The 13,748-nt window shown below is 36.2% G+C and overlaps 3 protein-coding genes across 5 annotated transcripts; all 3 read left to right on the top strand.

Annotated features, from left to right (window-relative positions):
- Positions 1–1,694: 1,694 nt before the first annotated feature.
- LOC110866013 (short-chain dehydrogenase/reductase family 42E member 1) lies at positions 1,695–6,777 on the top strand. Of its 2 annotated transcripts, none has more exons than XM_022115369.2 (5): positions 1,695–2,036; positions 2,666–3,008; positions 4,114–4,385; positions 5,602–5,814; positions 6,167–6,777. In XM_022115369.2, exons 1-5 carry the CDS (start codon positions 1,841–1,843, stop codon positions 6,382–6,384), a joined length of 1,242 nt encoding a protein of 413 aa, XP_021971061.1. In that variant the 5' UTR covers positions 1,695–1,840; the 3' UTR covers positions 6,385–6,777. The 2 variants fall into 2 exon arrangements, with proteins under 2 accessions (XP_021971061.1, XP_021971060.1); XM_022115368.2 differs by having other exon boundaries at positions 1,699–2,036; positions 5,602–5,798.
- Positions 6,778–7,482: 705 nt separating this feature from the next.
- LOC110866012 (protein MULTIPLE CHLOROPLAST DIVISION SITE 1) lies at positions 7,483–10,547 on the top strand. Of its 2 annotated transcripts, XM_022115367.2 has the most exons (5): positions 7,483–7,669; positions 7,919–8,146; positions 8,763–8,926; positions 9,029–9,416; positions 10,243–10,547. In XM_022115367.2, exons 1-5 carry the CDS (start codon positions 7,625–7,627, stop codon positions 10,432–10,434), a joined length of 1,017 nt encoding a protein of 338 aa, XP_021971059.1. In that variant the 5' UTR covers positions 7,483–7,624; the 3' UTR covers positions 10,435–10,547. The 2 variants fall into 2 exon arrangements, with proteins under 2 accessions (XP_021971059.1, XP_035830503.1); XM_035974610.1 differs by lacking the exon at positions 7,919–8,146 and having other exon boundaries at positions 7,488–7,669.
- A 1,276-nt stretch (positions 10,548–11,823) lies between these two features.
- LOC110945116 (probable transcription factor At4g01260) lies at positions 11,824–12,534 on the top strand. Its single transcript, XM_022186754.1, has one exon. It carries the CDS (start codon positions 11,824–11,826, stop codon positions 12,532–12,534), a length of 711 nt encoding a protein of 236 aa, XP_022042446.1.
- The last annotated feature ends 1,214 nt before the right edge of the window (positions 12,535–13,748 follow it).

Below are 13,748 nucleotides of genomic sequence, written 5' to 3'. Positions count from 1 at the left end.
TTCATTGGGGCAACCAATGGTGATATGACCACAGTCACAGATCCGGTCGAGTGACAAATACTGTGGGTAGTTGGTAGATAATAAACATATGTAAAAACTCTTAATACTGTGAATTATAACAAATGTGTCGTTTTCAGTAAATAGAATGATTCACTCAGTATTTCCCGCTGACAAAACCTTTTTCAAACATGTTTCAGGTAATCTATTGTAATTTAGGAAAAGTGCTGGGGAGCATTTCAAGCTTAAGATAGTGGCTCATTATAAAATAAAGAAATATGTTTTGTAAAAATAAAGATTTCTCAGTAAAATCTTGTTGTTGTAAATTATCGGGGTTTTATCCCGAATTGTGAAATAAAATAATCGGGAAAAGTTTTTAGCTTTAAAACGATCCTGATGGAAAAATTCCGCTGCTAAAATCACATAAATAAATATCACGGGATTTCTGTCCCACGGCTCCTGAAACGGGTCAAACCGGGTCGGGGGCCGTGACATTACAAGCCTTGCGTGTCTTCATCAAAAAGCAAAAACGTGAAGCTTTTATGTATCCAACGACTCATGAAGCAAAGATGGAGTTCCTTAAGTTACTTATGGAAGAATGACTTATTTGATAGTTTGACGTTTTAATTTCTGTGATCGTTTGACATTATGTGTTTGACATTTAATTTATGCTATCGTTTGACATTTAAATATATGTGATGGTTTGACATTATGTGTTGTTTGACGTTTTAATTTATGCTATGGTTTGACATTTAAATATATGTGATCGTTTGACATTTATACAGGATGGATAGTGACTACTCTGATTCAGATGACAGTGATGAAGAGTATATGGATGATGAGGTTATAGGATTTAAAAGGTTATGTGCCGAAGTTGTGAAAGGGATTATAATAGCTCGTAATTTGCGTATCGCGCGAACACCATGTCACACTTCAGAACGCGCTGGGCACCCGTTTATTAATGAAATTCTTAATGGCCATCCGAGACGGTGTTATGATATGTTTCGGCTGAACATACCTGTTTAGAAAGGCCGGTGGGTTTGATAAAGCATTTGATAGGGCACAACAAGAACCGTACAGGCCTAGACGAGGTGGTACTAGCGATGAAGTTCGCGAAGAAGTTCAGGCTACACGTCGTACAAGTGATGATGATATGTATATGTCAGCGATCCGAGATATCATTGCGGGAGATATAATGACATTGCAGAGATGAACATGACATCATTTCAATTGTATGGATGAATGTACTATGAGAACTATGGTGGTATTATTGTGTTTTAACTTTTGTAAAAGGCATATTTTTTATTTTGTAGGTTTTTTTTATTAAATTAAACTTTTTATTAAGAGAAGAGAAACAGAAAAGCTAAGCCAAACACTTTTTTAAAAAGCAACTTATTGACTTATGAAAGAATGTCCATTTTAGTCATTTTACATCAATAAGCTTAGCCAAACACTTTTTAAAAAACAACTTATTGACTTGTTGGCTTTTCCCACCCCAAAAGCTAATCCAAACATTTTTTATAAAAACTCCTTTTCCCAAAAGTCTTTTTTCCCAAAAGTCCTTTTAACTCTAATAAGCTTAGCCAAACATGTCCTTATTAAGTTTTATAAGTCAAAAAGTTATAAATTGCTCCAAAATAAGCTAACCCCTCGTAGATTATGTTTGTCTGTTACATTACATTGTTAGTGTAACCCGTCCATCATCGAACGGGAATGGGTATTAAACTAGTTTAGACTAGGTAGTTGAAAAAAGAAAAAGCCTGTGCCCGAATCTGAAGTGTAGTCTGTGGATCGACCAATCAGTCAACCGGAAGAAGGTGCAGAAGAGAAGAGAAGAGAAGAGATGCATAATAATCTGAGTGAGAAGGAGGGTATAGAGGGGAAGGCGTTCGTGGTAACAGGTGGATTGGGGTTTGTAGGGTCAGCCCTGTGCTTGGAGCTGGTTCGTAGAGGCGCACGTCTTGTTCGAGCATTTGATCTTAGATCCACTTCTCCTTGGTCCGATCTTCTTCTCACCAATGGAGTCCACTGTCTCAAAGGTATCTATCTCTGTTTGTTTAAAATTAATTTAGGTTTTACTTATAAGCAAGCAAGCAAGCAACCATAGGAGGAGGAGGAGGCGATTAACTTCTAATTGGGTTTGCATTTAGCTATGTTTGCCCTTTCACTCCGTTATGCTCTGCTGTTGTATTCATCTCATTATCTATACTTTCATCTTTAGATTTTTAGGTTGTTTGGCAACATCTGAATGGGAGGTCTGAACCATTAAGTGTTGAGATCTGAACAATTAAGAGCCTATATAATGCTTAACCGTACAGAGGCAAATGTCTGACCAATTCAGATGTCTGAACCATTCAGACATCTACTCGTGAAACAAACAGTCTGAACCATTACTAGTAAGAGGTCTGAACCATTAAGAGCCTCGTTAAGAGGTAAACTTAATGCACTTCCGCTTCTTGAACCTAAAACTGCCTAGCTAGCTCCTCATGCACTCTCCCATTTTACCAAGTCTTTACTCTCCTTAACATATGTCTAAGCTCATCCTCAAGTGATAGAAAACCTCAATGAGAGAAATTTATCATCAAATCTGACTTTTACACGGATGGATGTAGCACAGAAATCTTTATTTTTGAAGTATAAAATATGTATTTTATTTAAATGTTTACAGGTGACATCACCAACAGAAAAGATGTGGATAAGGCATTACGCGGTGTAGACTGTGTGTTCCACTTAGCTTCATTCGGCATGTCTGGCAAAGAAATGCTTCAATATGGTCGAGTAGACGATGTGAATATAAACGGAACCTGCCACGTGTTGGAAGTCTGCCACGAACAAGGTGTTAAAAGGCTTGTATACGCAAGTACAGCGAACGTTGTTTTTGCGGGAAATGAAATTGTTAATGGAAATGAAAAGCTGCCTTATGTCCCTTTGGACAACCATGTTGATCCATATAGCCGAAGCAAACTTATTGCTGAACAACTGGTTCTAAAAACCAACGGCCGTCCTTCTAAGTACGTAGTAATTCAATACTTTTATGGTTTTACTTAGCTGTACCAGTTTTGACCCTCACTTAGAAATGGGCTGATTTGGGTTATGTTATCTTATTTGATCAAATTGGTAAAATATAAAAAAAGAGTAAAATGCCATTTTCGTCCCTGAGGTTTTACCACTTTTGCGACTTTCATCCAAAAAGTTTTGAAATCTTGCCATTTTCATCCCTGAGGGCCAATTTTCAAGGGATGAAAGTCGCAATAAATGCCAAACCTCAAGGATAAAAATGGCAAAAAAAAGAGCGACGGTGAAGGACTGAAATGCACAAAAAAGTTATTTTGGATGGAACAGGCAAATATGCCCAAACCTCAGGGACGATTTTGGCATTTTACTCTATAAATATGTATATAGCTTTAAGGGAATAGGAACAAAAGACGCGCAAGGCTGCTTTTAATGTATTAAACCTCCTAAATCATTAAATTAAAAATTTTGGATGATCGTTGAAAAGATACAAGTTTGTAATAGTATTTTACACACCTATAAAGAATTCGGACAAGAATCGTTTTTGGTCAATCTAACCCGTAAATATCACACATTTCAACAGTTATTTAATCTGGGTGCATGTCCATTTTGCCACATCTACTTTTACTTCATTGGTCCTGTGTTTGAGTTGGCCTGTAACATAGTTGTTAATAGCGCTCATAACGGACACTATAGCGAATATCGTAGCGAAGCGCTCATGTGTCGCTATTTGATTTTGGCGCCTCCATAACGGGATTTTAGGTTTTTTTTGTTTTTTTTTTGTTTTTAATATAAATTGCGGGATTTTAGGTTTTTTATTTAATATACGTATACAATATTTCTAAAATCTTCTTCTAGTGTGTCGCTAAACATAAAATAGTGCCCACTATTTCATCGCTATCGCTACGTAGCATATAGGTAGCTTGTCGCTATCGTCCGCTATTCGCTATTAACAACCATACAAGGGAATTTTGATACACTTTTCAGACACCTTGAAACGGAAATCGTTGCTTTTCATAGGATAAGATTTATTGTTTCGACTTTTGTGTAGTTTACTGTAGTTGCCAGTATTGGAGTTGAAATTTTCATGGTAGTGTTTTATAGGAACAAGAACGGGGAATGTTTATACACATGTGCAATTCGTCCGGCTGCTATCTATGGGCCCGGTGAAGAAAGACACTTACCTAGGATTATCAGTCTTGCGAAATTAGGACTGCTTCCGTTCAAAATTGGTGAACCGGGTGTGAAAAGTGACTGGGTTTATATCGATAACTTGGTATTGGCGTTAATTCTGGCTAGTATGGGACTTTTGGATGACATTCCCGGAAGAGGAAAACAGCCCATCGCTGCTGGCCAGCCGTACTTTATATCAGATGGTAATTTATGTTTAGAGTAAAATGTCATTTTCGTCCCTGAGGCTTGGCCAGTTTTGCGACTTTTGTTCAAAGGTTTGTTTTTCCGCATCTGGATCCAAAAGGTTTGAAATCTTGCCATTTTAATCTAGTTCGTTTACTCCATCTATTTTTCTCGGTTAAATCAGGGGTATTATTTTTATTTTTTTATTTAATAAGGGCATTTTGAATACTTGTACATTATGCTAAATGCTTGTACTTGTACATAAAGTGAAAAGGATTGAATTGCCTTGTAAGTTGCCAAAAAAAAGGAAATACCCCTAACTTAACGGAGAAAAATGGATGGAGTTCATGAGCCGGATGAAAATGGCAAGATTTCATACTTTTGGATCCAGATGTGATGAAACAAACCTTTGGACGAAAGTTACAAAACTGGCCAAACCTTAGGGACGTAAATGACATTTTACTCTTTTATTTACTTTATAAACTTAATTCAGTTTTGCTCGATACCTCGTGTAGTTCATTTTAAGGGTCCTACTTAGACGCGAAACACCTTCCTAGAAAAACGTCAGGACCAACATAATAGAGCATGGTGTAAACAAATAGAGAATGTTAGCATGTATCTTAACCGACCATCTAACTTAAATTGTGCAAATTAATAAACAAAAGATACTTTCTCTCTATCTATATATATATAGTGAGAGAGAGAGAGAGAGAGACATATACATACACAGATGTATAGTTTTAGTTTTGAGTAAAATGCCATTTTTCGTCCGTGAGGTTTGGTCAGTTTTGCGACTTTCGTCCAAAAGTTTGTTTTTTTCTCTCATCTGCATCCAAATGGTTTGATATCTTGCCATTTTCATCCAGCTCGTTAACTCCATCTATTTTTCCCCGTTAAGTTGGGGTAGTTTCGTCGTTTTTGTTAACTTAAAAGGCTATTCGGTCTTTTTCACTTATGCTCAAGCATCTAAAATACCCATGACCGAATCCGCTAGACTGAATCCCTCTTTAAGTTAACAAAAAAGACGGAAATACCCCTGACTTAACAAAGAAAAATGGATGGAGTTATCGAGCCGGATGAAAATGGCAAGATTTCAAACCTTTTGGATCCAGATGCGGAAAAACAATCCTTTGGACAAAAGTCACAAAACTGACCAAACCTTAGGGACGGAAAATGGCATTTTAGTTTTTGTTAGGAACAATTGTATTTGAGATGAACGAACAATTTGATTGGCAGGTTCTCCTGTGAACACGTTTGAATTCCTCCGTCCATTGCTTAAAAGTTTGGAATATGGTATACCTAAGGCAACATTACCAGTCGGGAAAGCTCTTTTAGTCGGAAAAGCATTTTCGGTTATCTACACCCTCATGTATCCTTGGTTGAACACTCGCTGGCTTCCTCAACCATTGTTGCTTCCCGCTGAAGTTTACAAGGTTCATTCATATAAGGGTAAATTGCGTTTTACGTCCTACAAGTTTAAGCAAAATTTCAGGCGTTGTCTTTTAACTAACGAAATTACAGCGGATGTCCTTTATGTTGTAATTTCTTTAGAGGTGTTGTCCTTTCTCCGTAAAAAGCTTACAAAGATAAAGGACATCCGCTGTAAAGAAATTATTATAACATAAAGGATACCGCCTGTAAAGAAATTAGAACATAAATGACGTACCGCTGTAATTTCGTTAGTTAAAGGACAACGCCTTAAATTTTGCTGAAACATAAACTGCAATTTACCCTCCATATAATTATACACCATTGATTTACCTAACACATTCAAAATCACACATTGTTTTTTACATTATAGGTTGGTGTGACCCATTATTTCAATTACCTAAAAGCCAAACAAGAGTTGGGGTACACCCCAATAACGAGTCCTCAACAGGGTATGGCGGCCACCATCTCATTCTTCCAGGAGAGAAAAGAGAAAAGTTTGGATGGGCCGACGATATACGAATGGTTTTTCTGCATGTTTGGAATGTCGGCAGTGATTATCGCGGCAGCATTCCCTGTGCCGCTACTTAGAAGTGGATGTCTAATGGTTCTACGGTCCATGTGGGTATTGAGGCTGTTGGCTATTTGGGCGGTGGCAATGCACGTTGGTGAGTCTGTATATGCTTGGAGATTAGCGAAAAGAGTGGATCCCCAAAATGCAAGAGGGTGGTTTTGGCAAACATTTGTTCTTGGGATTTTCTCATTGAAATTTCTTCTAAAGAGAGCTAAGAACAAGCAGTTGTAGTTGCAGCAGCTTATGAATGAATGTATTAATTAGTTCCACATACTTTCTACACAAGACAGACATGTTTGAAGGGACTACTAAAATAATGAGACTAGAACTTCTAGTGGAGCTTGCTTGTATTCAAAATTATGAATCTTTTGGTTATATTTTTTTACACAGCGGATAGATAGTTGTATGCATGCAGGCAGGCCTGAATTTTGATTTTTAATAAGAAAATGAAGATGATTAGAGTAGCCAAGCCAAGCCAGCTCACAAGTAGTGTGAGCCATAACCCAGTATTCGAATTCAACATTAGAGTGTGACACAACAGTTAGTTTGCGTCTTACTTGTTCAAGAAATAACATTAGAGTAACTTGTTAAAAGCTAGCTAGCTAGCTGTTCAAATTCTATAAATATATATTATTATTATTATTAACATATAAAAGATTAAAAGTCAATCCCATCTATTAGACCACCCGTAGTGGGCGTCCTTTTTTTTCAAAATTATCCCTCAATAACACCAAATTCCGCCCATACCCCACCCCCTAGGCGTTTTCAGGCGTGATTTCGCCACTTTTGTGTTTTGAAACACGCTGAAGGGGCAAATCTTCGACCAATCGGAACGAGATGCAACGGTCATAAACAAATGGCTAGATTTATTATTTTTTTTACCTCTCACCCATATATATTGTGTAATGATTGGATGGGCCATTATTGGGCATTATTCCTACTACGCCACTTTTGCAAAAACACCCAATAATGCCCTCATGCTAACTGAACTGTCACATGACAGAAAATGCCCTAGAGTAAAAAAAAAAAAAATAAAAAATAAAAATAAAAATTCCGATTTCAGTAAATTTCGGGTAAAAAGTAGATAAAATAATAGGTCCAGGTTAAGTTAAGGTAAGGTAAGTAGGAGGGCGGCGTTTGGGTTTGGAAACAAATTATCCTCAGCAGCATCCCGTGAAGACACACCTCAATCTCATCATCGACGGCCTCACATAATATCTCAATCGAAGAAGATTCACATGGGATTCTTGTACTGAAATGGCTTCTTCTTCACTGCAATTGCATCACCCTATTTCTATCCCGGTATCTATCTATCTATCTACTCTTGCTTGCACTAAACGGACCTATAAGATTTTCTTCTTTTGTCAATCAATGTATTATTATGTGTCCCTTTTGGATTTCTAAATAACACTCGCTAGTAGTAGCTAGGATGACAGTGTTATCTTGCAATAATAATTTGATTGTCAATGAAGGAAATCAGAAACTAGGGTTTTCTTTTATCCATTCCTTTTAATTCTAATTCTGCTTCCAAATGATGTTGTTGTTTTCAAGCATTGGGTTTCAACAAATGCATTCGCACACAACAAAACATACCACCGAATTTGGAAGAGGAACACCAAATATCCAGGCTTTCTTCTTCAAGCCTCTGGTCAAGATAATAATAGTTTGATTAAGGATGATGATGTAGTCAAATCAAAAACCAATACCATGCTTCTCCTACAACACCAAATTTCAAGGCTACGACAAACAATCATTGCTTCACCTCCTGTTGTTTTTCTGGTGCGTTTTCCTACCAACAAAACTACTTACCTATTCACCTTTGAGTGGTCACCTTGTGTTGTAAGTTTTTTGTGATTCATATTTATCTGTGATCACAAGGTATAAGTACTCTTTGTTTGTTTGCCTTCCATTCCAAGTAGTTAATGCGGTCGGATATCGGTCAATGACCGATATTTGAGATCGCGGTGGGATATCGGTAATTTTAATATCATGCTAAATTTATATATATATATATATATAGCAATTTAACACTAACAATTGTAACAAGTAAGAACTGAGTAAGACTTAAAACACTAACAACTAACAATTAAGACTTAAAACACTAATAGCAGCAATAAGAAGAAAAATGAACGGTAGAAATAAGAAGAATGATACTGATATTAGGAAAATCGGTGATTTATCAATCAACTATCGGTCAAATATCGGACAATAACGCTGATATTATCAGTACCGATATTCTGACCAATATTTTGTACCGCTATCTCGGTAGAGGACCGATAACCGATATATCGGTTGATATTAACTACATATTCCATTTTATCTTTCTTGCACTGCATAGTACTACCATTTTTTCTCAGGGTATAATAAGCTGTAATTCTCTTTTATTTATGTACAGGTAAAAAGTTCTCCTACTTCCATATTTATGCTTGGGTTTTTTATAGCCACAACTGTGTTGATTGTTGCGGTGCGAGTTTATGTGGCAAGAAAATCGAGCTACAAACGCGCGGGATCCGTTGCCGATCTTGTCAGGCGTGGCCAGCTAAACTCCGGAAGAGGCATGTATGACTCTTAACCCCTTCTCATTTTCTTTCATAAGTTTGCATGGGACCTAGTCCTACACATTATTATTATTATTATTATTATTATTGTTTTTATTTACAGATCAAAGCCAGTGATGTATGACGATCCATTTAACAACCCACAAGTGAAGATTAGTAAGAACAATTCAACAGTCGAAATGTGTGGAAAGGTTTACAAATTGGCTCCAGTGACTCTAACAAGAGAAGAGCAAGACATACATCAAAAAAGACGCTCACGTGCGTATCAGTGGAAGAGACCCACAATATTCCTGAAAGAAGGAGACCCCATACCCTCTGATGTGGACCCTGATACAGTTAGATGGATCCCCGCAAATCATCCGTTTGCAACAACCATTAACGATATTACTGAAGATTTGGCTCAAAAAAACGTGTATCAAAAGCATGGCGTTCCGTTCCGTATTCAGGCCGAGCATGAGGCCTTGCAGAAAAAACTTGAAGCTTTGCAGAGTGTAACTTCTTCACCCTTGCCTTGATACCTTATGTATTCATATTGGATAGAGTAAATTACTATTTTGACCCCCGATGTTTAGTCAGTTTAACTCTATCGGCCCAAAAAGGAATCTTTTGACACATCAGGCCATGAGGTTGCATTTTGTAACGGTTTAGGTTTAGCCCTTAACACTAACTCTGTTACTTTTTATGTTAAGTGTAAGAGTATTTGTGTAATTGTATATTTAAAACGAGTTTTATTAGATAAATAATAATCGTAAAAATAAAAAAATTAACAATAAAAAGTAAAAATACGAACAAATGCATTTTTTTAATATATAAAAAAATAATTTTACAGAGAAAGAAGAATGGGATTGTGGTTTGGTTTTTTGCTAATTTGAGTAATTACATAAATGACTCCTTAAATATTAAAAAAACAACCCTTTTATTTACATAAACAACCCTTGATGTGTAAAAGGACCAAAATACCCTTACACTTAACTGAGAAAAGTAACATAGTGTTAGGGACCAAAATCGTTACAAAATACAACCTCATCATTATCATACTCAGTAAATCCCACCAATAGCAAAGCTAAGGTAGAGTCTGAGGAGGGTAGACGCAGGCAGCCTTACCTCTACCCCGTAGGAATAGAGAGGCTGCTTCCAGTTACAAAACACAACCTCAAGTTCTAATATGTCAAAAGATTTCTTTTTGGGCCGAAAGGGTTAAACTGCCTAAACTTCAGGGGCCAAAATAGTAATTTACTCTATGGAATAAGTTTAAAGTTGCAAGGGAGCGGGTGTTTATTTTTTTGGTTTTCTTATGTAAGTTGTACTTATTTGCAGGATCAGAAGTTGAACAATATGGTAATTGATCCAGGAACGGCTCGAAATTTTGAGAGACCGTTCAAGTCAAATTCCAAGTTAGATGATGAGCAGGTGGAACAGAAGTCAACAAATGGTCAAACAGGCTCTCGACCAGAAAGTCAACCCAATTCTCATAGCAGTTCAACTTCTGAAGAGAAACAAACGCTGTAGAAACTACTTGAACAAGTAAATAGTTTTGGATGTATTTTGCATTCTTGATCTCGACTGTTACTGTTGTTGACGTTTGATTAGTCAAAATCATCTTTCATTTTCCTTTCTAAAAATTCTCAGTATTTTGCAAAAATCAACATAAATTCAAAAACCATACGCAGGCGGACAAAATGCACACAATCAACGCCTGTTATGTATGACATTGCCAACGCCACATGGTTTTAGTCATAAAGACAAGTGTTGAGTTGGTCAAGAAATGATCGCGTCGGTTGTGATAGACACTACCTTTTTTAGGGTCGATTGTTTAACGGATAGAGGCAAGTAACCCGAGAGAAGCTATTAACAAAAATACATAATAAAGATGACCAGATGGTAGCCATTAATCATAGTGTATCTTTCAGATCCAGAACATGAAAGAACGTCTCTCTCGCAAATCTTTTCAAAAGATGACAATTTGAACAATAACTCAGAGCATGTTTGGCTAAGCTTTTCCAATCAACTTATAGACTTATTGACTTAATCAAAAAGCCAATAAGAAGTTTTATTGTTTGGCAAATGCAAAAGTCCTTTTCAAAATGATTTTTTGAGAAGGAGAAAAAGTCATTTTTGAAAAGTTAGAATGTTGTGACTTTTTGAACTAACTTATTGACTTATTAGCTTTTAGTCATTTTACATCAATAAAAACACTTTTTAAAAAACAACTTATTGACTTATTGGCTTTTCCCACCCCATAATCTAATCCAAACACTTTTTTTAAAAACTCATTTTCAAAAAATCATAAGTCAATTAGTCATTTTCCCAAAAGTCCTTTTTAACTTAAATAAGCTTAGCCAAACATGCCCTCAGTAACAGATAAATGACCTGAGTAATGACATAATATATATAAATAACTATATTGACTAATCTATTGTGCTAGAGCTCGTATGATGCACAGACGTGGTGGGGATTTGAAATTGCCAAATTTAGGAGTAAAAGTTGTACATATTCTTCATGATTACGAGTCTTTGGCATCAATTTTTCCATCATCACTCAACATAGAAAAATATGCATTGCTTTTGTAAACTTGTTATGAACAGAAAACAAACGACCAATGGACTCACTTATATATAAAAATAAAGTTTGTATATACACTTTAAAATTAAAACAAAACATTTTCTTACATAAACATGGACCGATTTCTTTCTTTCTTTCTATAAGCAAGATCCAGCACCCATCTTTTATTCATTTTCATATATGGATTACAATCTCACACTAAAATAGTTTATTCCACTGCCAATTTTTTCCATATATAAACAAAATATTCACAGAAACTATAATATTATTTATGTCTATATATAACACCCATTTGTTTTTCATTTCACTCACAAGAAGAAGAAGAAAAAAAAAATAATGAGCAACAACATGATGAACTCGTCTTCTAGTTCTGAAGAGAACGTCACCAGAAAAGCTAGTGCGTCAAAGAAAAGAAAAACAACAAGTGATAAAGAGTACAATCCCGCCGAAGAAGAAGAAGTGAAAGCGGGGGCCATTCAGCGGGTGTGGTCCCCTGCGGACGAGTTAAAGCTTCTGCAGGCTCTAAAAGAGCAAACAGACAGAGCCAACATGACCATGTTGTATGAGACGGTGAGGAACTGTTTGGAGTTTGATGTACAGAAAAAGCAGGTTGCGGATAAAGTGGGGAAGCTGAGGCGGAAGTTTAAGGAGATTAGCGAAGGAAGAAAGGCTGCGGGTTCTGATAAACACAGTGCGAGTGTTTACCAACTTTGTCAACAAGTGTGGGGAGGTAAGGAAAAGCAAGTTGCTGCTGCTGCTGATGAGGACAGGGTGGTTTACAAGAAGAAATACCCGCTTTCTAATCGTAACATAACGTATATGTACCCTGAACTTGCTCTTGGAGAGATTGGATCAAAGATACAAAAAAGCTCCATTAGAAGAAATTTAGTAAAGTACTTGTCTGAGGAGGAATTGGAGGAGATGGAACAAGATTTTGTGGAATGTGATCTTAGAGACATGGAAGGTGCTTACCTACGAATGAAGGTGGTCATGAAGCATAAGAATCAAATAGACAAGGCATTTCGCTTATCAAAGGAATCAAAATAATTGTTTCATCGTTTCACTTTTTTTTTTATGTTATGCTGAATGCTTTTTTATCTTATTTTATTATCAACTGTTATGTTTCAACTTTTTTACTTACCACCCAACTGAATGATTTTATTTATTACTTGGGCAAAGGAACACTCAAATACAATGAAAACTCTGACCAGAATAATAATAATAATAATAAATATTAAAAATATCAAATACAATGGATGATTAGCGACAACCGACCATGCCCAAGAAAGAAAGGAAACACGAACAATCTTCAATCCACAGAAGGAAACACGAACGAGAAAAATCGGCTAATTGATTTAAGATGGAGAAGAAAACGCAAGGGGATTGACTTCTCAAAAATAGTTTTTTCAGGGGTATTTATCTCAAAATCTATACCCTACCCATACCCAACAGGTAGGGTATCACCCCAATGTTGTAAAACCGGATCCTTGGAGATAAAATATAAAATGAGAATTTTTAAAATTTTTATCATATTTAATATTTTGTTATTAAAATTAATCGTTACGCCTCGCGTTTATTGAAATTGGACTAGAAACGTTAAAAAGTATAAAGGTTTCAGTTAGTCCAGATAGTTTTTCATAAGGGAGGTATTAATGGATGAATTTTGTCAATTTATTAGAATTATAAGTTGAAGGGTTGAATTTGTAATAAATGAAACCTTAACTACAAAGAAGTGAACTAACTAGGTTAGTCTAGTTAGTTAGTTATTTTCCATAAGGAGTTAACTAGGTTAGTGGTTAGTTAAGCTTGTAAGGGAAAGACATTAATTAGTTTAGTTAGATAGTTAATTAAAGTTTATAAAACACAAGGACTGAAAGTGGCAAGTCCCAAATTGTTTTAAAAAGAAATTAAAAAATGGATGAGCAAACAGACCACAAGTGAGATTCAAACCCAGCACCCCGGGTTGAACAAGTGAGACACGAACCACTGCGATGCAGTGCTTTTTCTTTATATTGTTGGATCAGTTCTGTTTAAACATGATGGAAAACATGAATAACATACCTGTTACAGCAGACAGGCCAACAGAGAATCCAGTTAGAGATGCAGCCATCGAGTTCGACATGATTGTCAGGATAATCTGGTTCCTCTGTAGGGTGTAAAGTTATGATGGTGATGAAACCGAGACTAGGGAAGAATCGGTTGGGAGAGAGAGCCGAAATAGATGTTATGAGGGTTGTGTGAATTGTGTAACTTGTCTAACC

This window comes from Helianthus annuus, chromosome 6, assembly GCF_002127325.2.
Source record: "Helianthus annuus cultivar XRQ/B chromosome 6, HanXRQr2.0-SUNRISE, whole genome shotgun sequence".
In the NCBI taxonomy this organism is placed as follows: Eukaryota; Viridiplantae; Streptophyta; class Magnoliopsida; order Asterales; family Asteraceae; genus Helianthus; species Helianthus annuus.
The sequence above is the reverse complement of the archived record's forward strand: the minus strand, read 5'-3'. Positions and strand labels throughout refer to the sequence as shown.

What these genes read in the sequence shown, in the direction of transcription:
- LOC110866013 (XM_022115368.2), top strand. Translation starts at nt 1,841, where the DNA reads ATGCATAATAATCTGAGTGAGAAGGAGGGTATAGAGGGGAAGGCGTTC. An exon ending in GCCGTACTTTATATCAGATG is followed by an intron (nt 4,386 to 5,601) that starts GTAATTTATGTT and finishes TTTGATTGGCAG; the next exon opens with GTTCTCCTGTGAACACGTTT. An exon ending in TTCCCGCTGAAGTTTACAAG is followed by an intron (nt 5,799 to 6,166) that starts GTTCATTCATAT and finishes TTTACATTATAG; the next exon opens with GTTGGTGTGACCCATTATTT.
- LOC110866012 (XM_022115367.2), top strand. Translation starts at nt 7,625, where the DNA reads ATGGCTTCTTCTTCACTGCAATTGCATCACCCTATTTCTATCCCG. An exon ending in ATCACCCTATTTCTATCCCG is followed by an intron (nt 7,670 to 7,918) that starts GTATCTATCTAT and finishes GTTGTTTTCAAG; the next exon opens with CATTGGGTTTCAACAAATGC. An exon ending in AACTTGAAGCTTTGCAGAGT is followed by an intron (nt 9,417 to 10,242) that starts GTAACTTCTTCA and finishes ACTTATTTGCAG; the next exon opens with GATCAGAAGTTGAACAATAT.
- LOC110945116 (XM_022186754.1), top strand. Translation starts at nt 11,824, where the DNA reads ATGAGCAACAACATGATGAACTCGTCTTCTAGTTCTGAAGAGAACGTC.